The sequence below is a fragment of the Engystomops pustulosus genome, unplaced genomic scaffold (assembly GCF_040894005.1).
Source record: "Engystomops pustulosus unplaced genomic scaffold, aEngPut4.maternal MAT_SCAFFOLD_154, whole genome shotgun sequence".
NCBI lineage: Eukaryota > Metazoa > Chordata > Amphibia > Anura > Leptodactylidae > Engystomops > Engystomops pustulosus.
In genome coordinates, this window is record NW_027285034.1 from 221,883 (window position 1) to 249,258 (window position 27,376).

Below are 27,376 nucleotides of genomic sequence, written 5' to 3' on the forward strand. Positions count from 1 at the left end.
ACCCTTGCACAAGTGCTTCATTTATTTCACAGTGACCCCTCCCCCCTCCGTGACCCCCAATAATATATCACATGGCACACGAGCGCTGTTCATCCATTATTTTATTGGTCGGAAATCAAGAAGATAAAAAACAACGGGGGATCTCATATATAAAGAAATTCTTCGCAGCAATGAGTCCATCTGAGGGATATCGTCCACCTTCTACACGATGGGGTCAGGCGTGGCTCGTGTCTACCTGCAGGATCTGCGTGGGAGGAATCTCCAGCTCTGCGTTGATCTAAAATCACAATATCACATGAGAGACGCAAGTTCTGAGCCGCGGCAGAAAGCGAAACATTTGGAGGCGTTAGTGTCATACCCATGGCGTTGCCCTTAAATCTCCTGATCAATTGCCTCCTGTTATTGATAAATACTGAAACCTCTAGTATTATTAGTCGTGTGTATTAGATCACAGTGGGGCAGATTTACTTACCCGGTCCATTCGCGATCCAGCGGCGCGTTCTCTGCGGTGGATTCGGGTCCGGCCTGGATTCACTTAGGTAGTTCCTCCGACGTCCACCAGGTGGCGCTGCTGCGCTGAAGTCCGCCGAGGCCCACCGGAATGCACTGAAGTTCACCGTCCTATTCCAGGTGAAGGTAAGTGCAAGCTCAACGACACTTTTTTTTTTTAAATGCGGCGGTTTTTCCGAATCCGTCGGGTTTTCGCTCGGCCACGCACCCCAATTTCCGTCGCGTGCATGTCAGCGCCGATGCGCCACAATCCGATCGCGTGCGCCAAAAACCCGGGGCTATACAGGGAAAATCGGCGCAAATTGGAAAAATTCGGGTAACACGTCGGGAAAACGCGAATCGGGCCCTTAGTAAACGACCCCCATTGTGTGGATATCTCGTGTCATGGAGAGGAAAAAGACTCGTGCCTCTGGACTTTGGCACCAATAACCCAACGATTATTGAGACACTGATTTATGTAAAGGCAAATCCAGGAGGTACAGAGGCTTTCCTGGAACTCTGACTACGTGGCTGGATTTAAAGGTTATGTATATTACAGCCGGGGGGCACTGATACTCAAACAGCCCTTTCACTAGACTGGGCCCCACACTGGAAAGCCTTCTCATTCGTCTTCACCTTGGAGTTGAGGTACTGGTGTAACAACATCCTCAGTTCTGTGTTCTGCTGCCGTAGAGAAGATGTCTCAGTGATCAGCTGCGATCGATTGGTCAGGACGTCACTGAAACGCACAGAAATGGACATCAGATGCGATTGCAGTGCACCATGGGAGATCACACTTGGTGTAAACACTTCATCTCCCGCCGTGCAGCATAGATACCGTCACATGACAAGACGTTAAGGTGATACAAGGTAACAGACGTACTAATATTTCTCCATCGCCGATTCCAGGGCGTCCCAGACTCTGAGCCGTGATTGGGGGATGACCTGTGTGGCTGCGCTCCAGTAGGCGGCGTCCTCACTGCTGTCCCGCTCTTCTGTCCCTGGTTGTCTGAGATGTGGCTTCTCCCTACAAGATATAACATATAGTAAGGATTCATCACAGGAGGATGTAGGATTGTGCTGGAAGAGGACTGGAGAAACCAGAGAGATGATGACCTGGACCTCCGCTGGTGGAGCTCCATGGTGAAGGCTCGCAGCGCCCGCACCACGTCATTGGGGTGTATGAGGTCAGAGGGCTGGGATGTGTAGGGAGGGGTTGTCTCTGCCTCCTGAGATTCTCCATCTTCATCCTTAAATAAAGCAAAACGATGGGGGGTCAGGGTCAGGTCAGCATAGCCTTTCCTCCTGGTATGGTCATGGTGGGTCAGATTCTTACAAACACTTTTTACCAGGTCAAGCTCCTACAATGTTGCATAAATGATGAGTAAATGTATAGCCAATCAGGAGCTCCCCTTATTTCATTCCCGCCCCCTAGGAGCCAGGAGTGAGCGGACACAATTGACGTATAATAATATAGATATTATGACCTCTCCTACCTGAAGAGGGCGCTCTTGCTGCTGTTTGTACTTCAGGAAGAAGTCGACGAGTTTGTAGACGTCGTCTTCCACTTCTATCTGCAGCGCCTGTACAGAGGGAGGAGCATGATCACATGATCAGCCACAGAAGAGGAGGCGCACGATCAGTCACAGAAGGGGAGGAGCACGATCACATGATCAGTCACAGAAGAGGAGGAGCATGATCAGTCACAGAAGAGGAGGAGCACGATCACATGATCAGTCACAGAAGAGGAGGCGCATGATCAGTCACAGAAGAGGAGGAGCACCATCAGTCACAGAAGAGGAGGCACACCATCACATGATCAGCCACAGAAGAGGAGGCGCACCATCAGTCACAGAAGAGGAGGCACACCATCACATGATCAGCCACAGAAGAGGAGGCGCACCATCAGTCACAGAAGAGGAGGCACACCATCACATGATCAGCCACAGAAGAGGAGGCGCACCATCAGTCACAGAAGAGGAGGCGCACCATCAGTCACAGAAGAGGAGGCACGCGATCAGCCACAGAAGAGGAGGCGCACCATCACATGATCAGCCACAGAAGAGGAGGCGCACCATCAGTCACAGAAGAAGAGACGCACGATCAGTCACAGAAGAGGAGGCGCACCATCAGTCACAGAAGAGGAGGCGCACCATCAGTCACAGAAGAGGAGGCGCACCATCAGTCACAGAAGAGGAGGCGCACCATCAGTCACAGAAGAGGAGGCGCACCATCAGTCACAGAAGAGGAGGCGCACCTTCAGTCACAGAAGAGGAGGCGCACCATCAGTCACAGAAGAGGAGGCGCACCATCAGTCACAGAAGAGGAGGCGCACCATCAGTCACAGAAGAGGAGGCGCACTTTCAGTCACAGAAGAGGAGGCGCACCATTAGTCACATAAGATGTAAAACAGAATCAGTCACAGAAGAGGAGGCGCACTTTCAGTCACAGAAGAGGAGGCGCACCATCAGTCACAGAAGAGGAGGCGCACCATCAGTCACATAAGATGCGAAACAGAATCAGTCACAGAAGAGGAGTCACAAGATCGGTCACAGAAGAGGAGACGCACGATCAGTCACAGAAGAGGAGGCGCACCATCAGTCACAGAAGAGGAGGCGCACCATCAGTCATAGAACCGGAGTCACAGGATCAGTCACGGAAGAGGAGGCACCTACCCCAAATATAGCGTCCAGCCGTATGAGGGAGCGCTCATCTTTTTCCAGTGGAGACAGCAGCTGCACCAGTTTATTCTCCATCAGGAACCCCTGGATAAGTGGACGAGACAACAATGACCAGACTGAAGTCGTGATGACATCACAGGTGAGGTCTCCAGTTATGATGACATCACAGGACTAGTCTGCAGCCATAATGACATCACAGAAGCAGGTAGTAGCAGTGATGACATCACAGGACTAGTCTGCAGCCATAATGACATCACAGAAGCAGGTAGTAGCAGTGATGACATCACAGGGCTTCTTGATACACTGTAACACAAGACCTTTCCTCCATCACTTACAGACTCATCGCACAGAACCTCCAGGATCTGCTTCACGGTCCGAGGAGAAAACGGCTGAGATGGAAAGTCTAAGCTTCCCTGTCCGCTGGACGTCGCTGTATCTGGGCTGCCGGCTGTGGATGATATAATAGAGAAGATGACGCGGCTGGATCAGACCTGTGAGGCACCGGGCTGCAGCAAGAGCCCCCCCTCCCCCCCCCCCCACTGCTGATGTAGATGGAGGAGGGTGACATCTCCAGACAATTGTTTGGCGCGGAGTGATGAGGTTGTTCTCACCGGAGCCTCTCAGCACCTCCTGCGCCAGCATGCTGGCCGTCTTCTGTGCCTTGGGCTTCACCACCAGTGGTCCCACGTTGTCCATGAACCCCAGGTCCGGAGCCTCCCACGGGAGTCCGAGCTGCTGCTCGTGTATAATGCGATCCACGTCCAGCGCCTTCTGCACCAGCTGCTTCATCTCCTCTTCGTTCATCACCCAAATGTCGTGGAACTTCTTTGCATCCACAGCTGCAAAATGCCTGGAATAGGGAGCACGGTGGGATCAGGGGAAACAGTCAGCAGGCAGCTCAGCGGGGGGGGGGGGGAGTGCACTGACCTCATCTTCTTCTGCAGCTCCTTGTACTGCCCCGCGATCCTCTTGAAGTCGTCGCTCAGCGCCTGGTTCTCCTCTTTGTATTGTTTGATCTGTTTGTCCAGTTTTATCCTCAGGTTGTTGAGGACGTCCTGCAGTCTGAGGGGTGAAGAATACAGACTGTAACCTAAGGGGGCGCAACAATGGGGTCCTAATCTAGTACTGCTCACACTGGAGGATGCCCCGAACCCACACAGACCCAATTCACTCATCTCTTAATGATTGACAGAATGTGAATGATCACAGAGAGAACTGTGCAGCCATAGAGTCCCCTGTAATGAGGCTGCACAGTTCTCTCTATCCGGTCTTCTCCTCCCTGGATTCTGGAGGTCTTCCACATTAACCCATGGACCCTAATTTAGCCATATTCCTCGACAGAGACCCCTGGGGTTCCTAATAAATTCACTTCCTCACTGTCGCAGATTGTCACCAGTATTACTTACATTAACCCTTAAACTGCTACAAATCCTTCCAATGACTCATTCGCTACCCTCGACCACCATGAATACTCTCCTGTCCTACAGGGCAAGGTATATTATCATTAACCATTTCACCAGACCACCCAGGGAACTCGCATTAACCCCTTACTTGCCTTCAACTTCTGCGTTCATTACATTAACCGATTCCCTATCCTAGACCACCCTAAGTCGTGGGACTTTCCCACCCTGGATCGCCTTATATTAACTCATTCAGGTAGAAGTAATAACCATCCTCTGCCCGGGAGCAGAGGTTTCAGCTGTGACTCTGATTGAAGTGGAAGTATCTGAAGCAGAAAGTCTATGAGAAAGCTGCAGCACATTGCTCAATCGTGTCAGGGGGGTCCCTGGTAATGTGGGGGGTTACCGTGTGATCCTCCTCTTCTGCTGGGACTTGGTGATGGTGTTCTCCTCGTCCCTCTTCTTCAGTACCTGGAAGTTGTACTCCAGCTTCTCCTGGTTCAGCTGGTAGGTGGCCTTCATCTGCTGCAGCTGCTGCTGGAGGATCTGCACCCCAACCAGGGAGACGGGGGTTAAATAGAGGACCAGTGAATCACAGACAAAGGTCAAAGCTACGTGAACCCTTGGGCTTATACCTACCACATCTTATTGGACATGAGTGGCAGTAAGATGGAGCAGGGGGTATGTGTCCCCGAAACCTAATAATAGGGGAGGAGCTCTGACCCAAAATCTGTGCTCCAATCCCTCCACAAGTAGATGGGAAGGGAGGAGCATCGCTGACCACTGCCAGAATGGCCACGGAGGGGGTCACATACTTTTTGGCTGCACCTGCAGTGACCCCTGACCCCTGCGATGTGAGCACCTACCTGCACGTCCGTCTCCAGCTTAATCTTGATCATGTTATATTCCTCCCCGTCCTGCACCCGGAGCTGGTTCAGCTGCTGCTCGTACTCCTCCACCTTCTTCATCCTCTCCATGAGACTCTCCAGCTACAGAGACAGGGCAGAGACTTGTGTAATACAGAGACGTGTGTAATACAGAGACAGGGCAGAGACGTGTGTAATATAGAGACAGGGCAGAGACATGTGTAATACAGAGACAGGGCAGAGACGTGTGTAATACAGAGACAGGGCAGAGACAGAGGTGTAATACAGAGACAGGGCAGAGACGTGTGTAATACAGAGACAGGGCAGAGATGTGTGTAATACAGAGACAGGGCAGAGACGTGTGTAATACAGAGACAGGGCAGAGACGTGTGTAATACAGAGACAGGGCAGAGACGTGTGTAATACAGAGACAGGGCAGAGACGTGTGTAATACAGAGACAGAGCAGAGACGTGTGTAATACAGAGACAGGGCAGAGACATGTGTAATACAGAGACAGGGCAGAGACGTGCACATAATGCTTGGCCCCTGGTCAGTACCTCCTTGTCGCGTCGCACTTGCATGCTCTGCTCCCACTTCTTGCGGTTCTTCTCCAGGAGGTCTCTGCGCTCCTGCTCAAACGCTTTCTGTAAGGATTAGGAGACGTCTCACTTCTCTCTCATATGTGAAGTCTTCCCTGATGGTAGTCACAGCCCCGCCCCCCGCCCCCTGGGGTGGGATGTACTTACCTCTATGTGCAGCAGCTCCTGGCGGTAGGTCTTGCTCAGGCTCTGCACTTGCTCCTCCATCCTCTCGATCAGGAGACTGATGTCCTCCGACTGCTTCTTCAGGTCCTTCACGTACTGATCATCCTTCCTCCTCAGCTCCTGGAAGAGACACATCCAGCATCACCATCAGGGGGGACCCCGACCCTAAATAACGGGGAACCCCTAACCTATATAATGAGGGAACCCAACCCTATGCATCTGCGTCTCCCTCACCTGCTGCAGCTCCTCTATATTATGAGGCCTCTGTGTCTCCCTCACCTGCTGCAGCTCCTCTATATTATGAGGCCTCTGTGTCTCCCTCACCTGCTGCAGCTCCTCTATATTATGAGGCCTCTGTGTCTCCCTCACCTGCTGCAGCTCCTCTATATTATGAGGCCTCTGTGTCTCCCTCACCTGCTGCAGCTCCTCTATATTATGAGGCCTCTGTGTCTCCCTCACCTGCTGCAGCTCCTCTATATTATGAGGCCTCTGTGTCTCCCTCACCTGCTGCAGCTCCTCTATATTATGAGGCCTCTGTGTCTCCCTCACCTGCTGCAGCTCCTCTATATTATGAGGCCTCTGTGTCTCCCTCACCTGCTGCAGCTCCTCTATATTATGAGGCCTCTGCGTCTCCCTCACCTGCTGCAGCTCCTCTATATTATGAGGCCTCTGTGTCTCCCTCACCTGCTGCAGCTCCTCTATATTATGAGGCCTCTGTGTCTCCCTCACCTGCTGCAGCTCCTCTATATTATGAGGCCTCTGTGTCTCCCTCACCTGCTATAGCTCTTCTATATTATGAGATCTCTGTATCTCCCTCACCTGCTGCAGCTCCTCTATATTATGAGGCCTCTGTGTCTCCCTCACCTGCTGCAGCTCCTCTATATTATGAGGCCTCTGTGTCTCCCTCACCTGCTGCAGCTCCTCTATATTATGAGGCCTCTGTATCTCCCCCACCTGCTGCAGCTCCTCTATATTATGAGGCCTCTGTGTCTCTCTCACCTGCTGCAGCTCCTCTATATTATGAGGCCTCTGTGTCTCCCTCACCTGCTGCAGCTCCTCTATATTATGAGGCCTCTGTGTCTCCCTCACCTGCTGCAGCTCCTCTATATTATGAGGCCTCTGTGTCTCCCTCACCTGCTGCAGCTCCTCTATATTATGAGGCCTCTGTGTCTCCCTCACCTGCTGCAGCTCCTCTATATTATGAGGCCTCTGTGTCTCCCTCACCTGCTGCAGCACCTCTATATTATGAGGCCTCTGTGTCTCCCTCACCTGCTGCAGCTCCTCTATATTATGGGGCCTCTGTGTCTCCCTCACCTGCTGCAGCTCCTCTATATTATGAGGCCTCTGTGTCTCCCTCACCTGCTGCAGCTCCTCTATATTATGAGGCCTCTGTGTCCCCCTCACCTGCTGCAGCTCCTCTATATTATGAGGCCTCTGTATCTCCCCCACCTGCTGCAGCTCCTCTATATTATGAGGCCTCTGTGTCTCCCTCACCTGCTGCAGCACCTCTATATTATGAGGCCTCTGTGTCTCCCTCACCTGCTGCAGCTCCTCTATATTATGAGGCCTCTGTGTCTCTCTCACCTGCTGCAGCTCCTCTATATTATGAGTCCTCTGTGTCTCCCTCACCTGCTGCAGCTCCTCTATATTATGAGGCCTCTGTGTCTCTCTCACCTGCTGCAGCTCTTCTATATTATGAGTCCTCTGTGTCTCCCTCACCTGCTGCAGCTCCTCTATATTATGAGATCTCTGTGTCTCCCTCACCTGCTGCAGCTCCTCCATGAGGCCTCTGTGTCCCCCTCACCTGCTGCAGCTCCTCTATATTATGAGGCCTCTGTGTCTCCCTCACCTGCTGCAGCTCCTCTATATTATGAGATCTCTGTGTCTCCCTCACCTGCTGCAGCTCCTCTATATTATGAGGCCTCTGTGTCTCCCTCACCTGCTGCAGCTCCTCTATATTATGAGATCTCTGTGTCTCCCTCACCTGCTGCAGCTCCTCTATATTATGAGATCTCTGTGTCTCCCTCACCTGCTGCAGCTCCTCTATATGATGAGATCTCTGTGTCTCCCTTACCTGCTGCAGCTCCTCTATATTATGAGATCTCTGTGTCTCCCTTACCTGCTGCAGCACCTCTATATTATGAGATCTCTGTGTCTCCCTCACCTGCTGCAGCTCCTCTATATTATGAGGCCTCTGTGTCTCCTCACCTGCTGCAGCTCCTCTATATTATGAGATCTCTGTGTCTCCCGCACCTGCTGCAGCTCCTCTATATTATGAGGCCTCTGTATCTCCCTCACCTGCTGCAGCTCCTCTATATTATGAGGCCTCTGTGTCTCCTCACCTGCTGCAGCTCCTCTATATTATGAGGCCTCTGTGTCTCCCTCACCTGCTGCAGCTCCTCTATATTATGAGTCCTCTGTGTCTCCCTCACCTGCTGCAGCTCCTCTATATTATGAGATCTCTGTGTCTCCCTCACCTGATGCAGCTCCTCTATATTATGAGGCCTCTGTGTCTCCCTCACCTGCTGCAGCACCTCTATATTATGAGGCCTCTGTGTCTCCCTCACCTGCTGCAGCACCTCTATATTATGAGGCCTCTGTGTCTCCCTCACCTGCTGCAGCTCCTCTATATTATGAGATCTCTGTGTCTCCCTCACCTGCTGCAGCTCCTCTATATTATGAGGCCTCTGTGTCTCCTCACCTGCTGCAGCTCCACTGTATTATGAGGCCTCTGTATCTCCCTCACCTGCTGCAGCTCCTCTATATTATGAGATCTCTGTGTCTCCCTCACCTGATGCAGCTCCTCTATATTATGAGGCCTCTGTGTCTCCCTCACCTGCTGCAGCTCCTCTATATGATGAGATCTCTGTGTCTCCCTCACCTGCTGCAGCTCCTCTATATTATGAGGCCTCTGTGTCTCCCTCACCTGCTGCAGCACCTCTATATTATGAGGCCTCTCTGTCTCCCTCACCTGCTGCAGCACCTCTATATTATGAGGCCTCTCTGTCTCCCTCACCTGCTGCAGCTCCTCTATATGATGAGATCTCTGTGTCTCCCTCACCTGATGCAGCTCCTCTATATTATGAGGCCTCTGTGTCTCCCTCACCTGCTGCAGCTCCTCTATATTATGAGGCCTCTGTGTCTCCCTCACCTGCTGCAGCTCCTCTATATTATGAGGCCTCTCTGTCTCCCTCACCTGCTGCAGCACCTCTATATTATGAGGCCTCTCTGTCTCCCTCACCTGCTGCAGCTCCTCTATATGATGAGATCTCTGTGTCTCCCTCACCTGATGCAGCTCCTCTATATTATGAGGCCTCTGTGTCTCCCTCACCTGCTGCAGCACCTCTATATTATGAGGCCTCTCTGTCTCCCTCACCTGCTGCAGCTCTCCTATGAGGCCGTTCTTGTCCTCGATCAGTTGGCCGCACTGCAGTTGTTGGGAGTTGAGCAGACCCCACAGTTCCTCTGCGATTCGCTTCTCTTCCCCCAGAAGCCACTTTTTGGTGATTTCCTCGAATTTCTGATAACTGGTCGTGGCCTCGTTGTCGATCTTCTCCACCCTGGAAAAATGGAGAGGACATGAGAGGCCGAGGGACCGGGAGCCGAGAGTCCATCACCAGTCCTTGATGTCAGGAGTCAAGGTTTGTCATTTTAAGGGTATATTCACACGAATGTATGGGGGGGGGGCGTATATACGGCTGGATATACATCGCCTATAGGCGTTTATGGGGCCTGGTACACTGGGCACAGCGGGTGATCACCGTCCGAGCTGTGGCCACAAAAAAGATCTTTGGCCTTAAGAACAGCCGTGTTGCATCTTTTCCTAATGAAAAGGCTCCAGGGATAGATGGGTTACCTGGTGAATTCTTTAAAAAACACCAGGAGACTCTGTTGCCAAAACTGTTGGAAGTGTTGGAGGAATCGAAATTGCATAATACTCTCCCCCCATCAATGCGGGAGGCGATAGTGGTTCTCGTGCCAAAACCGGGAAAGGATTTACAGAATCCAGATTCACATCGCCCGATTTCATTGCTTTCGGTGGATATTAAAGTATTAGCCAAAGCCCTAGCTAATCGCCTTCTAGGGGTAATTACTTCCCTTATACATCCAGATCAATCTGGATTTATGCCAGATAGGTCTACATCGGCCAATATTAGGCGATTGTACCTGAACATACAGGCCGAGGGAGGTGATAGAGCTGGCAGGGCAGTCCTCTCACTCGACGCTGCCAAAGCCTTTGACAGCGTGGAGTGGGAGTTTCTATGGGCTGTGCTGCGAAAACTGGGATTTGGATCTCAATATATTGGCTGGGTTCAATTGCTATATGCCAATCCCTTGGCGAGAATAAAGGTCAATGGCCTTGTTTCAGATGCAATTCAGCTAGAGAGGGGAACGAGGCAGGGATGTCCACTCTCCCCTTTTCTATTTGCATTGGCAATAGAGCCACTTGCGGCTGCACTCAGATCTACCGCAGACATACAGGGCTTTAAGGGAGGAGAGAGAGAGGAACGGGTCTCCCTTTATGCCGATGACCTTCTTATATATTTAGGGGATACGGATAGGTCACTAATTGGAGCCATGGAAATTGTCAGAACCTTTGGAAGGTACTCCGGAGTTAACATTAACTGGGATAAGTCCGTGGTGCTTCCATTGGACCCAATTCCAGGGAACCCCCAAACCTTAGGCCCTCTACAGGTGACAGCCAAAATGAAGTATCTGGGAGTGGTGGTGACTGGTCGACCAAAAGATTATATCAAAGATAACTTAGAACCTCTACTTTCTCGCTCGCTTACGAAAATAGTAACGTGGTGTAAGTTGCCCCTGTCCCCAATAGGAAGAGGCAACTTGATTAAAATGGTCTTGATGCCGCAACTCTTATATGTCTTACACAATTCCCCAGTATGGGTGGCACAACATTACTTTCATAAAATACAAGGCTTATTCCGTAAGCTGATTTGGAAAGGTAAACAGGCGCGTATCAGCCTGGATACACTCCAGAGAGGTAAAACAGAGGGGGGGTTAGCAATTCCTAATCCTTGGCTGTACTTCCTAGCCTCACAGGTCCAGCACTTTGTGGGTTGGGGTAAGAAAGAAGGGCTTAATGCAGCAGGTAATTTGATAATTGCGTGGACAGGGTTTCCTACCCCTACGCACGCTTTGGAGGCCAATTTTGGTGGAGGAGTACACAACAAAAAACCCACTTTAATTCTTATGAGGAAGATATGGAACAAGGTGAAGGACATAATGGGTATATCCGAATTCACCCCTTACAGTCCCCTATGGAGAAATCCGGCGCTCCCGGAGATCTTTCGTTTAGAGGGCTTCACTCCCTGGGAGGAAAAGGGGATTCTCACTATAGAGAACTTATGTAGTGATGGTGTATGCAAGACGTTTGACGATCTCAGTACCTCCTATCAACTTCCTAGAGCCTGGTTTTTTCAATATCTGCAACTACGCCACGCTTACGACACTCAGCACCGCTTGACACCTATCACGTTAGGACCGTGCGGAGCTCTAAATAGAGCATTGATGACTAATACAACTAAGGGTTTGATCTCTTTTTATAACACGGTGCTGCTTAATAAAACAGTAGATAATGTACCAATTAAATGTAGGGCCAAGTGGGAAAGGGACATGGGACCTATCTCAGATGAACAGTGGTCTGACTGTTTAGAAATAGTGCCTGCTCTATCTCCGAGTGAGGCCTACAGGATGTCCCACCTTTTTATGCTACACAGGGCATACAGGTCACCGCAACTACTGTTTAAAATTGGGGTCCGGGGAGACTCAGCCTGTCCTAGATGCGGGATAGAAGAAGCGGGCATTTTACATATGATGTGGGAGTGCGGAGACCTTGGAAATCTTTGGAAGGAAGCATTAGACTTGTTGGGTAGAGTGTTCTCAACTACCATTCCAGCAACACCTCATGCTTGCTTATTGGGTCTTTTGGATTTAAATGATGTATCATCCTCTAATATAATAGGAATCCAACGATCTCTATACCAGGTTAGAAAGTTAATTGCTGCGCATTGGATCAAGCCCAGGCCCCCATCTTTTAGGGAATATGTAGATAGAGTAAATAATGTCATTAGATTGGAATATGGTTCGTATTTGAAGAGAAACTCTCTTAAAAAATTTGAAAAAATATGGGGGAAATGGATGGATGTACCAGGATTACCGTCAAGGCCGTTGATACAACTTAGAGCAAGCCTGCAGTACCAATTGTCGTTAGCTACGTAGAAGGATAAGTAGTCTTCTATATATTTTGGGGCATATAGGCCCTACCTTTGGGAGCTGACTCTGGTGGGTGGGGTGGGTGGAGGGTGGCTGTTAAATTTCGTTTAGGGCAGGTGCCTTGTTACACTGTATTTTCCATTTTCTGTTGAAGATTAATATTATAAGGTCTTACTGTGACTGCTGAAGATGCAAATTGATGTTCTGTAAAGTCTGTAAGAATTTCCTTATACAGTGGCTCATAATGTGCAAAATGTATCACATGTACACGTGCTTGTTTGTGTTAAAAGTAAAAATCCAATAAAAATTTATCTGATTTAAAAAAAAAAAAGAACAGCCGTGTGATTGCAGCCTAAGGGTGAAGGGTCAGGGGTCTTCATTCTCAGAGGTCAAGCCTATTCGTTCTTGGAGGATCATGGTCACCTGTTCTCGGGGGCCGAGATTGCCCCATTATCCACATAGATGGGAGTCCTGGAGGTAGGTTGGGTCACTCACCTCATCTTCCTGAGCTCCTCCTCCTCCCCCCTCCGCTGCATCTCTCTGGCATCTGCCGCCACCTGGATGTTGGTCACCAACTGCGTCCCATCATTCACCAGTTTACTGAGCCGCTGCAGGGAAACAGATCACTCATACATAAGAACCAGAACTGGACTGATCGGGTCCCAGACACTAGGATATGAAGCCTCAATAGCTCTGGCAGAGAGGGAGCAGTCAGCAAGAAGGGTGCAGTCAGGAGAAGGGGAACAGTCAGCAGAAGGGGAGCAGTCAGCAGAAGGGGAGCAGTCAGGAGAAGGGGAGCAGTCAGGAGAAGGGGGACAGTCAGGAGAAGGGGGACAGTCAGGAGAAGGGGGACAGTCGGCAGAAGGGGAGCAGTCAGGAGAAGGGAAGCAGTCAGGAGAAGGGGAGCAGTCAGGAGAAGGGGAGCAGTCAGCAGAAGGGGAGCAGTCAGGAGAAGGGGAGCAGTCAGGAGAAGGGAAGCAGTCAGGAGAAGGGGAGCAGTCAGGAGAAGGGGAGCAGTCAGGAGAAGGGGAGCAGTCAGGAGAAGGGGACAGTCAGCAGAAGGGGAGCAGTCAGGAGAAGGGGAGCAGTCAGGAGAAGGGGAGCAGTCAGGAGAAGGGGGGCAGTCAGGAGAAGGGGGGCAGTCAGCAGAAGGGGAGCAGTCAGGAGAAGGGGACAGTCAGCAGAAGGGGAGCAGTCAGGAGAAGGGGAGCAGTCAGTAGAAGGGGAGCAGTCAGGAGAAGGGGAGCAGTCAGGAGAAGGGGAGCAGTCAGCAGAAGGGGAGCAGTCAGGAGAAGGGGACAGTCAGCAGAAGGGGAGCAGTCAGGAGAAGGGGAGCAGTCAGTAGAAGGGGAGCAGTCAGGAGAAGGGGAGCAGTCAGGAGAAGGGGACAGTCAGCAGAAGGGGAGCAGTCAGGAGAAGGGGAGCAGTCAGTAGAAGGGGGGCAGTCAGGAGAAGGGGAGCAGTCAGGAGAAGGGGAGCAGTCAGGAGAAGGGGGGCAGTCAGGAGAAGGGGACAGTCAGCAGAAGGGGAGCAGTCAGGAGAAGGGGAGCAGTCAGTAGAAGGGGAGCAGTCAGGAGAAGGGGAGCAGTCAGGAAAAGGGGAGCAGTCAGGAGAAAGGGAACAGTCAGGAGAAGGGGAGCAGTCAGGAGAAGGGGAGCAGTCAGGAGAAGGGGGGCAGTCAGGAGAAAGGGAACAGTCAGGAGAAAGGGAGCAGTCAGGAGAAGGGGAGCAGTCAGGAGAAGGGGGACAGTCGGCAGAAGGGGAGCAGTCAGCAGAAGGGGAGCAGTCAGGAGAAAGGGAACAGTCAGGAGAAAGGGAGCAGTCAGGAGAAGGGGAGCAGTCAGGAGAAGGGGGACAGTCGGCAGAAGGGGAGCAGTCAGCAGAAGGGGAGCAGTCAAGAGAAGGGGAGCAGTCAGCAGAAGGGGAGCAGTCAGGAGAAAGGGAGCAGTCAGGAGAAGGGGATCAGTCAGGAGAAGGGGAGCAGTCAGGAGAAGGGGAGCAGTCAGCAGAAGGGGAGCAGTCAGCAGAAAGGGGGGCAGTCAGGAGAAAGGGAGCAGTCAAGAGAAGGGGAGCAGTCAGCAGAAGGGGAGCAGTCAGGAGAAGGGGAGCAGTCAGGAGAAGGGGAGCAGTCAGCAGAAGGGGAGCAGTGAGGAGAAGGGGAGCAGTCAGGAGAAGGGGAGCAGTCAGCAGAAGGGGAGCAGTCAGCAGAAGGGGAGCAGTCAAGAGAAGGGGAGCAGTCAGCAGAAGGGGAGCAGTCGGGAGAAAGGGAGCAGTCAAGAGAAGGGGAGCAGTCAGCAGAAGGGGAGCAGTCAGGAAAAGGGGTGCAGTCAGGAAAAGGGGTGCAGTCAGGAGAAGGGGAGCAGTCAGCAGAAGGGGAGCAGTCAGGAGAAGGGGAGCAGTCAGGAGAAGGGGAGCAGTCAGCAGAAGGGGGGCAGTCAGCAGAAGGGGGGCAGTCAGCAGAAGGGGGGCAGTCAGCAGAAGGGGAGCAGTCAGCAGCAGGGGAGCAGTCAGGAGAAAGGGAGCAGTCAGGAGAAGGGGAGCAGTCAGGAGAAGGGGAGCAGTCAGGAAAAGGGGAGCAGTCAGCAGAAGGGGGGCAGTCAGGAGAAAGGGAGCAGTCAGGAGAAGGGAAGCAGTTAGCAGAAGGGGAGCAGTTGGCAGAAGGGGAGCAGTCAGGAGAAAGGGAGCCGTTCAGGAGAAGGGGAGCACTCAGTAGAAGGGGGGCAGTCAGCAGAAGGGGACAGTCAGCAGAAGGGGAGCAGTCAGGAGAAGGGGACAGTCAGCAGAAGGGGAGCAGTCAGGAGAAGGGGAGCAGTCAGTAGAAGGGGAGCAGTCAGGAGAAGGGGAGCAGTCAGGAGAAGGGGAGCAGTCAGGAGAAGGGGGGCAGTCAGGAGAAGGGGACAGTCAGCAGAAGGGGAGCAGTCAGGAGAAGGGGAGCAGTCAGTAGAAGGGGGGCAGTCAGGAGAAGGGGAGCAGTCAGGAGAAGGGGAGCAGTCAGGAGAAGGGGGGCAGTCAGGAGAAGGGGACAGTCAGCAGAAGGGGAGCAGTCAGGAGAAGGGGAGCAGTCAGTAGAAGGGGAGCAGTCAGGAGAAGGGGAGCAGTCAGGAAAAGGGGAGCAGTCAGGAGAAAGGGAACAGTCAGGAGAAGGGGAGCAGTCAGGAGAAGGGGAGCAGTCAGGAGAAGGGGGGCAGTCAGGAGAAAGGGAACAGTCAGGAGAAAGGGAGCAGTCAGGAGAAGGGGAGCAGTCAGGAGAAGGGGGACAGTCAGGAGAAGGGGGACAGTCAGCAGAAGGGGAGCAGTCAGGAGAAAGGGAACAGTCAGGAGAAAGGGAGCAGTCAGGAGAAGGGGAGCAGTCAGGAGAAGGGGGACAGTCGGCAGAAGGGGAGCAGTCAGCAGAAGGGGAGCAGTCAAGAGAAGGGGAGCAGTCAGCAGAAGGGGAGCAGTCAGGAGAAAGGGAGCAGTCAGGAGAAGGGGATCAGTCAGGAGAAGGGGAGCAGTCAGGAGAAGGGGAGCAGTCAGCAGAAGGGGAGCAGTCAGCAGAAAGGGGGGCAGTCAGGAGAAAGGGAGCAGTCAAGAGAAGGGGAGCAGTCAGCAGAAGGGGAGCAGTCAGGAGAAGGGGAGCAGTCAGGAGAAGGGGAGCAGTCAGCAGAAGGGGAGCAGTGAGGAGAAGGGGAGCAGTCAGGAGAAGGGGAGCAGTCAGCAGAAGGGGAGCAGTCAGCAGAAGGGGAGCAGTCAAGAGAAGGGGAGCAGTCAGCAGAAGGGGAGCAGTCGGGAGAAAGGGAGCAGTCAAGAGAAGGGGAGCAGTCAGCAGAAGGGGAGCAGTCAGGAAAAGGGGTGCAGTCAGGAAAAGGGGTGCAGTCAGGAGAAGGGGAGCAGTCAGCAGAAGGGGAGCAGTCAGGAGAAGGGGAGCAGTCAGGAGAAGGGGAGCAGTCAGCAGAAGGGGGGCAGTCAGCAGAAGGGGGGCAGTCAGCAGAAGGGGGGCAGTCAGCAGAAGGGGAGCAGTCAGCAGCAGGGGAGCAGTCAGGAGAAAGGGAGCAGTCAGGAGAAGGGGAGCAGTCAGGAGAAGGGGAGCAGTCAGGAAAAGGGGAGCAGTCAGCAGAAGGGGGGCAGTCAGGAGAAAGGGAGCAGTCAGGAGAAGGGAAGCAGTTAGCAGAAGGGGAGCAGTTGGCAGAAGGGGAGCAGTCAGGAAAAGGGGAGCAGTCAGCAGCAGGGAACAGTCAGGAAAAGGGGAGCAGTCAGGATAAAGGGAGCAGTCAGCAGAAGGGGGGCAGTCAGGAGAAGGGGAGCAGTCGGCAGAAGGGGAGCAGTCGGCAGAAGGGGAGCAGTCAGGAGAAAGGGGACAGTCAGGAGAAAGGGAGCAGTCAGGAGAAGGGGGACAGTCAGGAGAAGAGGGACAGTCAGGAGAAGGGGGACAGTCAGGAGAAGGGGGACAGTCGACAGAAGGGGAGCAGTCAGGAGAAGGGGGACAGTCAGGAGAAGGGGGACAGTCAGGAGAAGAGGGACAGTCAGGAGAAGGGGGACAGTCAGGAGAAGGGGGACAGTCAGGAGAAGGGGGACAGTCAGGAGAAAGGGAGCAGTCAGTAGAAGGGGGACAGTCAGGAGAAGGGGAGCAGTCAGGAGAAGGGGAGCAGTCAAGAGAAGGGGAACAGTCAGGAGAAGGGGGACAGTCGGCAGAAGGGGGACAGTCAGGAGAAAGGGAGCAGTCAGTAGAAGGGGGACAGTCAGGAGAAGGGGGACAGTCAGGAGAAGGGGGACAGTCAAGAGAAGGGGGACAGTCAGGAGAAGGGGACAGTCAAGAGAAGGGGAGCAGTCAGGAGAAGGGGGACAGTCGGCAGAAGGGGGACAGTCAGGAGAAAGGGAGCAGTCAGTAGAAGGGGGACAGTCAGGAGAAGGGGGACAGTCAGGAGAAGGGGGACAGTCAAGAGAAGGGGGACAGTCAGGAGAAGGGGACAGTCAAGAGAAGGGGAGCAGTCGTCAGAAGGGGGTCAGCAGATAACATGGTCAGACTGTATCTCCCCTATGTAAAGCGACTGCAGTGCAGAGCTATGACCACCAGGTGGCAAAGAGGGGCCCCTACAGCTCAGAAGGGCCCGACCACCCCCAGTTTTTATAGATATGTAAGGAATGTGACCAATCACAGGGGCCGAGGGGAGCACAGGGCACAGGAATACAATGCTAGCAGTGCAGTGTATACTGACACAGAGACAATTACCTGCCTGCTCTCATCCACCTGCTTGTAGCTCCTGCGAGGGGTCTCTTTATGTTCGGTAATGAGGCTGGGGTCCTCTCCGAGTGCCTCCCTGTACAAACGAGAACTGGTAAGTACCATACGGATCCTGCTGCACTGCATTGTGGGAGAAGTGATGTATGGGGTAGGATCTGCCAGAGACTTCAACCACAGGTCTGTCCTCCCCCATGCTGTACACTACAGCTCTGCTTCTCCTGTTATATACCTGCAGGCCCCCCTCCCTCATCCTGTACACTACAGCTCTGCTTCTCCTGTTATAAATCTGCAGGTCCCCCGTCCCTCATCCTGTACACTACAGCTCTGCTTCTCCTGTTATATACCTGCAGGTCTCCCTCCCTCATGCTGTACACTACAGCTCTGCTTCTCCTGTTATATATCTGCAGGTCCCCCCTCCCTCATGATGCACACTACAGCTCTGCTTCTCCTGTTATATATCTACAGGTCCCCCCTCCCTCATGCAGTACACTACAGCTCTGCTTCTCCTGTTATATATCTGCAGGTCCCCCTCCCTCATGCTGTACACTACAGCTCTGCTTCTCCTGTTATATACCTGCAGGTCTCCCTCCCTCATGCTGTACACTACAGCTCTGCTTCTCCTGTTATATATCTGCAGGTCCCCCCTCCCTCATGCAGTACACTACAGCTCTGCTTCTCCTGTTATATATCTGCAGGTCCCCCTCCCTCATGCAGTACACTACAGCTCTGCTTCTTCTGTTATATACCTGCAGGTCCCCCCTCCCTCATGCTGTACACTACAGCTCTGCTTCTCCTGTTATATACCTGCAGGTCCCCCCTCCCTCATCCTGTACACTACAGCTCTGCTTCTCCTGTTATATATCTGCAGGTCCCCCCTCCCTCATGCTGTACACTACAGCTCTGCTTCTCCTGTTATATACCTGCAGGTCCCCCTCCCTCATGGTGTACACTACAGCTCTGCTTCTCCTGTTATATACCTGCAGGTCCCCCCTCCCTCGAACTGTACACTACAGCTCTGCTTCTCCTGTTATGTATCTGCAGGTCCCCCGTCCCTCATGCTGTACACTACAGCTCTGCTTCTCCTGTTATATATCTGCAGGTCCCCCTCCCTCATGCAGTACACTACAGCTCTGCTTCTCCTGTTATATACCTGCAGGTCCCCCCTCCCTCATGCAGTACACTACAGCTCTGCTTCTCCTGTTATATATCTGCAGGTCCCCCCTCCCTCATGCTGTACACTACAGCTCTGCTTCTCCTGTTATATATCTGCAGGTCCCCTCTCCCTCATGCTGTACACTACAGCTCTGCTTCTCCTGTTATATATCTGCAGGCCCCCCCTCCCTCATGCTGTACACTACAGCTCTGCTTCTCCTGTTATATATCTGCAGGTCCCCCCTCCCTCATGCTGTACACTACAGCTCTGCTTCTCCTGTTATGTATCTGCAGGTCCCCCCTTCCCTTAGGCTGTACACTACAGCTCTGCTTCTCCTGTTATATATCTGCAGGTCCCCCTCCCTCATGCTGTACACTACAGCTCTGCTTCTCCTGTTATGTATCTGCAGGTCCCCCCTCCCTCATGCTGTACACTACAGCTCTGCTTCTCCTGTTATGTATCTGCAGGTCCCCCCTCCCTCATGATGTACACTACAGCTCTGCTTCTCCTGTTATATATCTGCAGGTCCCCCCTCCCTCATCCTGTACACTACAGCTCTGCTTCTCCTGTTATATATCTGCAGGTCCCCCCTCCCTCATCCTGTACACTACAGCTCTGCTTCTCCTGTTATATACCTGCAGGCCCCCCTCCCTCATGCAGTACACTACAGCTCTGCTTCTCCTGTTATGTATCTGCAGGTCCCCCCTCCCTCATGCTGTACACTACAGCTCTGCTTCTCCTGTTATATATCTGCAGGTCCCCCTCCCTCATGCAGTACACTACAGCTCTGCTTCTCCTGTTATATATCTGCAGGTCCCCCCTCCTCATGCTGTACATTACAGCTCTGCTTCTCCTGTTATATACCTGCAGGTCCCCCCTCCCTCATGCTGTACACTACAGCTCTGCTTCACTTGTTATATACCTGCAGGCCCCCCTCCCTCATGCTGTACACTACAGCTCTGCTTCTCCTGTCATATATCTGCAGGTCCCCCCTCCCTCATGCAGTACACTACAGCTCTGCTTCTCCTGTTATATACCTGCAGGTCCCCCTCCCTCATGCTGTACACTACAGCTCTGCTTCTCCTATTATGTATCTGAAGGTTCCCCCTCCCTCATGCTGTACACTACAGCTCTGCTTCTCCTGTTATATATCTGCAGGTCCCCCCTTCCCCATGCTGTACACTACAGCTCTGCTTCTCCTGTTATATACTTGCAGCCCCCCCCCTCCCTCATGCTGTACACTACAGCTCTGCTTCTCCTGTTATATATCTGCAGCTCCCCCCTCCCTCATGCTGTACACTACAGCTCTGCTTCTCCTGTTATATATCTGCAGCTCCCCCCTCCCTCATGCAGTACACTACAGCTCTGCTTCTCCTGTTATATATCTGCAGGTCCCCCTCCCTCATGCTGTACACTACAGCTCTGCTTCTCCTGTTATGTATCTGCAGGTCCCCCCTCCCTCATGCAGTACACTACAGCTCTGCTTCTCCTGTTATATATCTGCAGGTCCCCCCTTCCCCATGCTGTACACTACAGCTCTGCTTCTCCTGTTATATACTTGCAGGTCCCCCTCCCTCATGGTGTACACTACAGCTCTGCTTCTCCTGTTATATACCTGCAGGTCCCCCTCCCTCATGGTGTACACTACAGCTCTGCTTCTCCTGTTATATACCTGCAGGTCCCCCTCCCTCATGCTGTACACTACAGCTCTGCTTCTCCTGTTATATATCTGCAGGTCCCCCCTCCCTCATGCTGTACACTACAGCTCTGCTTCTCCTGTTATATATCTGCAGGTCCCCCCTCCCTCATGCTGTACACTACAGCTCTGCTTCTCCTGTTATATACTTGCAGGCCCCCCTCCCTCATGCTGTACACTACAGCTCTGCTTCTCCTGTTATATATCTGCAGCCCCCCCCCCTCCCTCATGGTGTACACTACAGCTCTGCTTCTCCTGTTATATACCTGCAGGTCCCCCTCCCTCATGCTGTACACTACAGCTCTGCTTCTCCTGTTATATATCTGCAGGTCCCCCCTCCCTCATGCTGTACACTACAGCTCTGCTTCTCCTGTTATATATCTGCAGGTCCCCCCTCCCTCATGCTGTACACTACAGCTCTGCTTCTCCTGTTATATACCTGCAGGTCCCCCTCCCCCATGCTGTACACTACAGCTCTGCTTCTCCTGTTATATATCTGCAGGTCCCCCCTCCCTCATGCTGTACATTACAGCTCTGCTTCTCCTGTTATATACCTGCAGGTCCCCCCTCCCTCATGCAGTACACTACAGCTCTGCTTCTCCTGTTATATACCTGCAGGTCCCCCCTCCCTCATGCAGTACACTACAGCTCTGCTTCTCCTGTTATATATCTGCAGGCCCCCCCCTCCCTCATGCTGTACACTACAGCTCTGCTTCTCCTGTTATATATCTGCAGGCCCCCCCTCCCTCATGCTGTACACTACAGCTCTGCTTCTCCTGTTATATATCTGCAGGTCCCCCCTTCCCCATGCTGTACACTACAGCTCTGCTTCTCCTGTTATATACCTGCAGGTCCCCCCTCCCTCATGCAGTACACTACAGCTCTGCTTCTCCTGTTATATACCTGCAGGTCCCCCCTCCCTCATGCAGTACACTACAGCTCTGCTTCTCCTGTTATATATCTGCAGGTCCCCCCTTCCCCATGCTGTACACTACAGCTCTGCTTCTCCTGTTATATATCTGCAGGTCCCCCCTTCCCCATGCTGTACACTACAGCTCTGCTTCTCCTGTTATATACCTGCAGGTCCCCCCTCCCTCATGCAGTACACTACAGCTCTGCTTCTCCTGTTATATACCTGCAGGTCCCCCCTCCCTCATGCAGTACACTACAGCTCTGCTTCTCCTGTTATATATCTGCAGGTCCCCCCTTCCCCATGCTGTACACTACAGCTCTGCTTCTCCTGTTATATATCTGCAGGTCCCCCCTCCCTCATGCAGTACACTACAGCTCTGCTTCTCCTGTTATATATCTGCAGGTCCCCCCTCCCTCATGCAGTACCGTCTCTTGGCCTCTATGCGGGCAGTGATGCGGAGCCTCCGGGCCTGGATCCTCTCTTGTTGGTCCTCAGAGTCCAGCGATGGTCCTGGGGGGGTGGACTCCTCGCCCTCGGGGGGTGTAGAGCGCCCACTCATGGTGTCTGAAGGGTTTGAGAGGTCAAAGTGGTGACTACAGCACAGACAGGACAGGCAGTACCCTCCCCCATCATGTGTGCACAGTGCAGGGTGTGAAGGGGCGGATAGAAGGGGGATATAGCAGTGTGTGGGGCAGTATGGAGGTATAATGGGGATATAGCAGTGTGTGGGGCAGTATGGGGGGTATAATGGGGATATAGCAGTGTGTGGGGCAGTATGGAGGTATAATGGGGATATAGCAGTGTGTGGGGCAGTATGGGGGTATAATGGGGATATAGCAGTGTGTGGGGCAGTATGGGGGTATAATGGGGATATAGCAGAGTGTGGGGCAGTATGGGAGATATAAGGGGGATATAGCAGTGTGTGGGGCAGTATTGGAGGTATAAGGGGGATATAGCAATGTGTGGGGCATTATGGGAAGTATAATGGGGAAATAGCAGTGTGTGGGGCATTATGGGAAGTATAATGGGGAAATAGCAGTGTGTGGGGCAGTATGGGAGATATAAGGGGGATATAGCAATGTGTGGGGCAGTATTGGAGGTATAATGGGGATATAGCAGTGTGTGGGGCAGTATGGCAGATATAAGGGGGATATAGCAATGTGTGGGGCAGTATTGGAGGTATAATGGGGATATAGCAGTGTGTGGAACCATATGGGAGGTATAAGGGGGAAATAGCAGTGTGTGGGGCAGTATGGGAGATATAAGGGGGATATAGCAGTGTGTGGGGCAGTATGGAGGTATAATGGGGATATAGCAGTGTGTGGGGCAGTATGGGGGGTATAATGGGGATATAGCAGTGTGTGGGGCAGTATGGGGGTATAATGGGGATATAGCAGAGTGTGGGGCAGTATGGGAGATATAAGGGGGATATAGCAGTGTGTGGGGCATTATGGGAAGTATAATGGGGAAATAGCAGTGTGTGGGGCAGTATGGGAGATATAAGGGGGATATAGCAGTGTGTGGGGCATTATGGGAAGTATAATGGGGAAATAGCAGTGTGTGGGGCAGTATGGGAGATATAAGGGGGATATAGCAGTGTGTGGGGCATTATGGGAAGTATAATGGGGATATAGCAATGTGTGGGGCAGTATTGGATGTATAATGGGGATATAGCAGTATGTGGGACACTATGGGGAGTATAATGGGGATATAAGGGGGATATAGCGGTGTGTGGAACCATATGGGAGGTATAAGGGGGAAATAGCAGTGTGTGGGGCAGTGTAGGGCATATAATGGGGTTATAGCAGTGTATGGGGAGTATAAGGGGGATATAGCAGTGTGTGGGACACTATGGGGGGTATAATGGGTATATAGCAGTGTGTGGGACACTATGGGGAGTATAATGGGTATATAGCAGCATGTGGGACACTATGGGGAGTATAAGGGGGGTAAAACAGTGTGTGGTGCAGCATTGGAGGTATAAGGGTGATATAGCAGTGTGTGGGACAGTATGGGGGTATAAGCGGATATTGCAGTGTGTGGGGACAGTATAGTGTGTATAAGGGGGATAAAGCAGTGTGTGGGGCACTATGCGAGGTATAAGTGGGGTATTGCAGTGTGTGGGGACAGTATAGTGTGTATAAGAAGGATATAGCAGTGTGTGGGGCCATATGGGGTATAAGGGAGATATTGCAGTGTGTGGGGCAGTATGGTGTGTATAGCAGGGATATAGCAGAGTGTGTGGCAGTATGGGGGGTATAATGGGGATATAGCAGTGTGTGGGACACTATAGGAGGTATAACAGGAATATAGCAGTGTGTGGGGCAGTACAGTGGTTATAATGGGGATATAGCAGTGTGTGGGACCATATGGGAGGTATAAGGGGGAAATAGCAGTGTGGGGGGCAGTATGGGGAGTATACTGGGGATATAGCAGTGTGTGGGGCAGTATGGGGGTATAAGGGGGATATAGCAGTGTGTGGGTCAGTATGGGGAGTATAATGGGGATATAGCAGTGTGTGGTGCAGTATTGGAGGTACAAGGGTGATATAGCAGTATGTGGGATAGTATGGGGCATAAGGGGGATATTGCAGTGTGTGGGGACAGTATTGTGTGTATAACAGGGATATAGCAGTGTGTGGGGCACTATGGGAGGTATAACGGGAATATAACAGTGTGTGGGGCAGTATGGGAGGTATAAGGGGATATAGCAGTGTGTGGGACAGTATGGGGCATAAGGGGGATGTTGCAGTGTGTGGGGACAGTATAGTGTGTATAAGAGGGATATAGCAGTATGTGGGGCAGTATGGGGGGTACAAGGGGTTACAGCAATGTGTGGGACCATATGGGAGGTATAACGAGAATAAAGCAGTGTGTGGGGCAGTATGGGGGTTATAAGGGGGGGGTATAGAAGTGGGTGTGACCATATGGGAGATATAAGAGGGATATAGCACTGTGTGGGGCAGCATGGGGTGTATAAGGGGGATATAGCAGAGTGTGGGGCAATATAGGGGGTATAAGGGGGATACAGCAGGGTGTGGGGCAATATAGGGGGTATAAGGGGGATACAGCAGGGTGTGGGGCAATATAGGGGGTATAAGGGGGATACAGCAGGGTGTGGGGCAATATAGGGGGTATAAGGGGGATACAGCAGGGTGTGGGGCAATATAGGGGGTATAAGGGGGATACAGCAGGGTGTGGGGCAATATAGGAGGTATAAGGGGGATACAGCAGGGTGTGGGGCAATATAGGGGATATAAGGGGGATACAGCAGGGTGTGGGGCAATATAGGAGGTATAAGGGGGATACAGACGGGTGTGGGGCAATATAGGGGGTATAAGGGGGATACAGCACGGTGTGGATCAGTGTGAGAGGTACAAGGGGGAAATTGCAGTGTGTGGGACAAGGGCGTCACTAGGTGGAAAGATCCAGGGCACAGGTCCAAGATCTCTTGTGTTTACAAAAAAAAATTATCCATAGGTGTTAATAGAGTCTGGAGCCCCTCAGGCTCATTTGCATAATTTCTAAAGACTTTTTTTTCTTCAAAACAAGGTTCTAAAAAGCTAAAAGAAGAGCGGATCCTGCCAGAGGGGGCACACACCAGTATGTTAGTGTACTTGGTTTACAATCCTTCATCCTGGTGGTAGATTTCCTTTAACATTGCCCTCAATGCAGTCCATGTATACAGTGTATGTATGTGTTCATGTATATACACGGTTTTCTGTTTCTGTATATTTAGGGTGTATAAGGCCTTGTGCACACTGCAGTATAGCAGAATATGGTAAGATTGACAGGACCATCTAGGGTTAAATAAAAGTCTAAAAATAGAAAAATAAAAAAAAAATTCTAAATAAAAAGATTGGAAAAAAAAAAAGTGATGACGAGGTCGTACAGTCCCAAAAATGTCCTCACCTCCTGCAGAACATTACACCCATACGCCAAATGAAATGTACACAATGGGGGTCATTTACTAAGGGCCCGATTCGCGTTTTCCCGACGTGTTACCCGAATATTTCCGATTTGCGCCCATTTCCCCTGAATTGCCCCGGGATTTTGGCGCACGCAATCGGATTGTGGTGCATTGGCGCTGGCATGCACGCGATGGAAATCGGGGGGGGGGGGCGTGGCCGAACGAAAACCCGACGGATTCGGAAAAACCGCCGCATTTTAAAAAAAAAATTGGTCGCACGGCCCATACTCACATGCACCACGATGAAGATGATGAACTCCGGGGCACCTCGGCGGACTTCGGCGCAGCAGCGCCACCTGGTGGACATCGGGCGCAGGACCTTCATGAATCGCCGGAAGATCCGAACACTCGTCAGAGAAGCCGCCGGTGGAACGCGAATGGACAGGGTAAGTAAATCTGCCCCAATGGGCTGCGCTGAAAAGCATCTGAACGCGTTGGAGTTCACCGGGTCGCACCAAGTGAAGGTAAGCGCGTCCCAAGCTCCCAAGTTTTTCCGAATCCGTCGGATTTTCGCTCGGCCACGCCCCCTGATTTCCGTGGCAATACAGGGAAAATCGTCGCAAATCGGAAATATTCGGGTAACACGTCGGGAAAACGCGAATCGGGCCCTTAGTAAATGACCCCCAATGGTGCAGCAGCATCACTGCACGTGGAATGTTTCTTCCGCTTCCCAGCACACGGCTCCATCCCCCGGATCCAGAACCGTCAGCTCCTGGCTCCACTACAGACCCGACAGCGCAGCACAATGGGCCTGAGAGCCGCAGCAGGAGGCGAGGACAGTACATTGCTTCTCCTGAACGAGGTGCATTATAGGGGGTCTGCCTGGGGATAGGGGTCCCAGAGGTGCAGCCCAATGTATGTGCCATAAATCCTAGAGAATGCCCTTTTATACCGGGATTTCTCTTTCTATAGCCGCACATGACCTGGATCTTTTATGATCTCAGCCACGCCCCTAGTTTGGGACCATATGGGGGGCATAAGGGGAAATAGCAGAGTGTGGGGCAGTATAGTGTGCATAAGGGGATATAGCAGAGTGAGGGGCAGTATAGTGTGCATAAGGGGATATAGCAGAGTGAGGGGCAGTATAGTGTGTATAAGGGGGATATAGCAGAGTGTGGGGCAGTATAGTGTGTATAAGGGGAAATAGCAGAGTGAGGGGCAGTATAGTGTGTATAAGGGGAAATAGCAGAGTGAGGGGCAGTATAGTGTGTATAAGGGGGATATAGCAGAGTGTGGGGCAGTATAGTGTGTATAAGGGGGATATAGCAGAGTGTGGGGCAGTATAGTGTGTATAAGGGGGATATAGCAGTGTGAGGGGCACTATGTAGGTATATGTGTCTGGGGGTCTCTGGTAGTGTCTGGGGGTCTCTAGTAATATGTCAGGGTATCCGGTAGTATCCGGCCCTGGTGATGTCGCTATGTGTGGGGGTCTCCTGTAATGTCTGGGGGTCTCTGGTAATATATGGGGGTCTCTGGTTATATATGGGGGTCTCTGGTTATATATGGGGGTCTCCTGTAATGTCTGGAGGTCTCTGGTAATATATGGGGGTCTCTGGTAATGTCTGGGAGTCTCTGGTTATATATGGGGGTCTCCTGTAATGTCTGGGGGTCTCCGCTAGTATCCGGTGATGTCGCTATGTGTGGGGGTCTCCTGTAATGTCTGGGGGTCTCCGCTAGTATCCGGTGATGTCGCTATGTGTGGGGGTCTCCTGTAATGTCTGGGGGTCTCCGCTAGTATCCGGTGATGTCGCTATGTGTGGGGGTCTCCTGTAATGTCTGGGGGTCTCCGCTAGTATCCGGTGATGTCGCTATGTGTGGGGGTCTCCTGTAATGTCTGGGGGTCTCCGCTAGTATCCGGTGATGTCGCTTTCTGCGGCCTGTACTCACCGGTTGCCGTCAGCTGATCTCCCGCGTTGTTTACGTCCTGTTACTAGGAGACGCGTGCAGCCAATCAGAGCGCGGGTCTGTTCTTCCTGCAGAAAGAGGCAC

At 52.2% G+C, this 27,376-nt stretch overlaps 1 protein-coding gene across 1 annotated transcript; it reads right to left on the reverse strand.

The window, feature by feature from the left end:
- Nucleotides 1–84: 84 nt before the first annotated feature.
- DRC1 (dynein regulatory complex subunit 1) lies at nt 85–27,376 on the reverse strand. Its single transcript, XM_072131837.1, has 18 exons — nt 27,275–27,376; nt 21,844–21,982; nt 17,645–17,732; nt 12,931–13,043; nt 9,578–9,761; nt 6,184–6,321; nt 5,995–6,081; nt 5,437–5,559; nt 4,977–5,116; nt 4,098–4,232; nt 3,782–4,020; nt 3,506–3,618; nt 3,165–3,254; nt 1,986–2,072; nt 1,606–1,739; nt 1,373–1,516; nt 1,126–1,228; nt 85–277 (listed from the first exon to the last, which is right to left on the reverse strand). The coding sequence occupies exons 2-18, from the start codon at nt 21,975–21,977 to the stop codon at nt 215–217; spliced, it is 2,115 nt and encodes a 704-aa protein (XP_071987938.1). The 5' UTR covers nt 21,978–21,982; nt 27,275–27,376; the 3' UTR covers nt 85–214.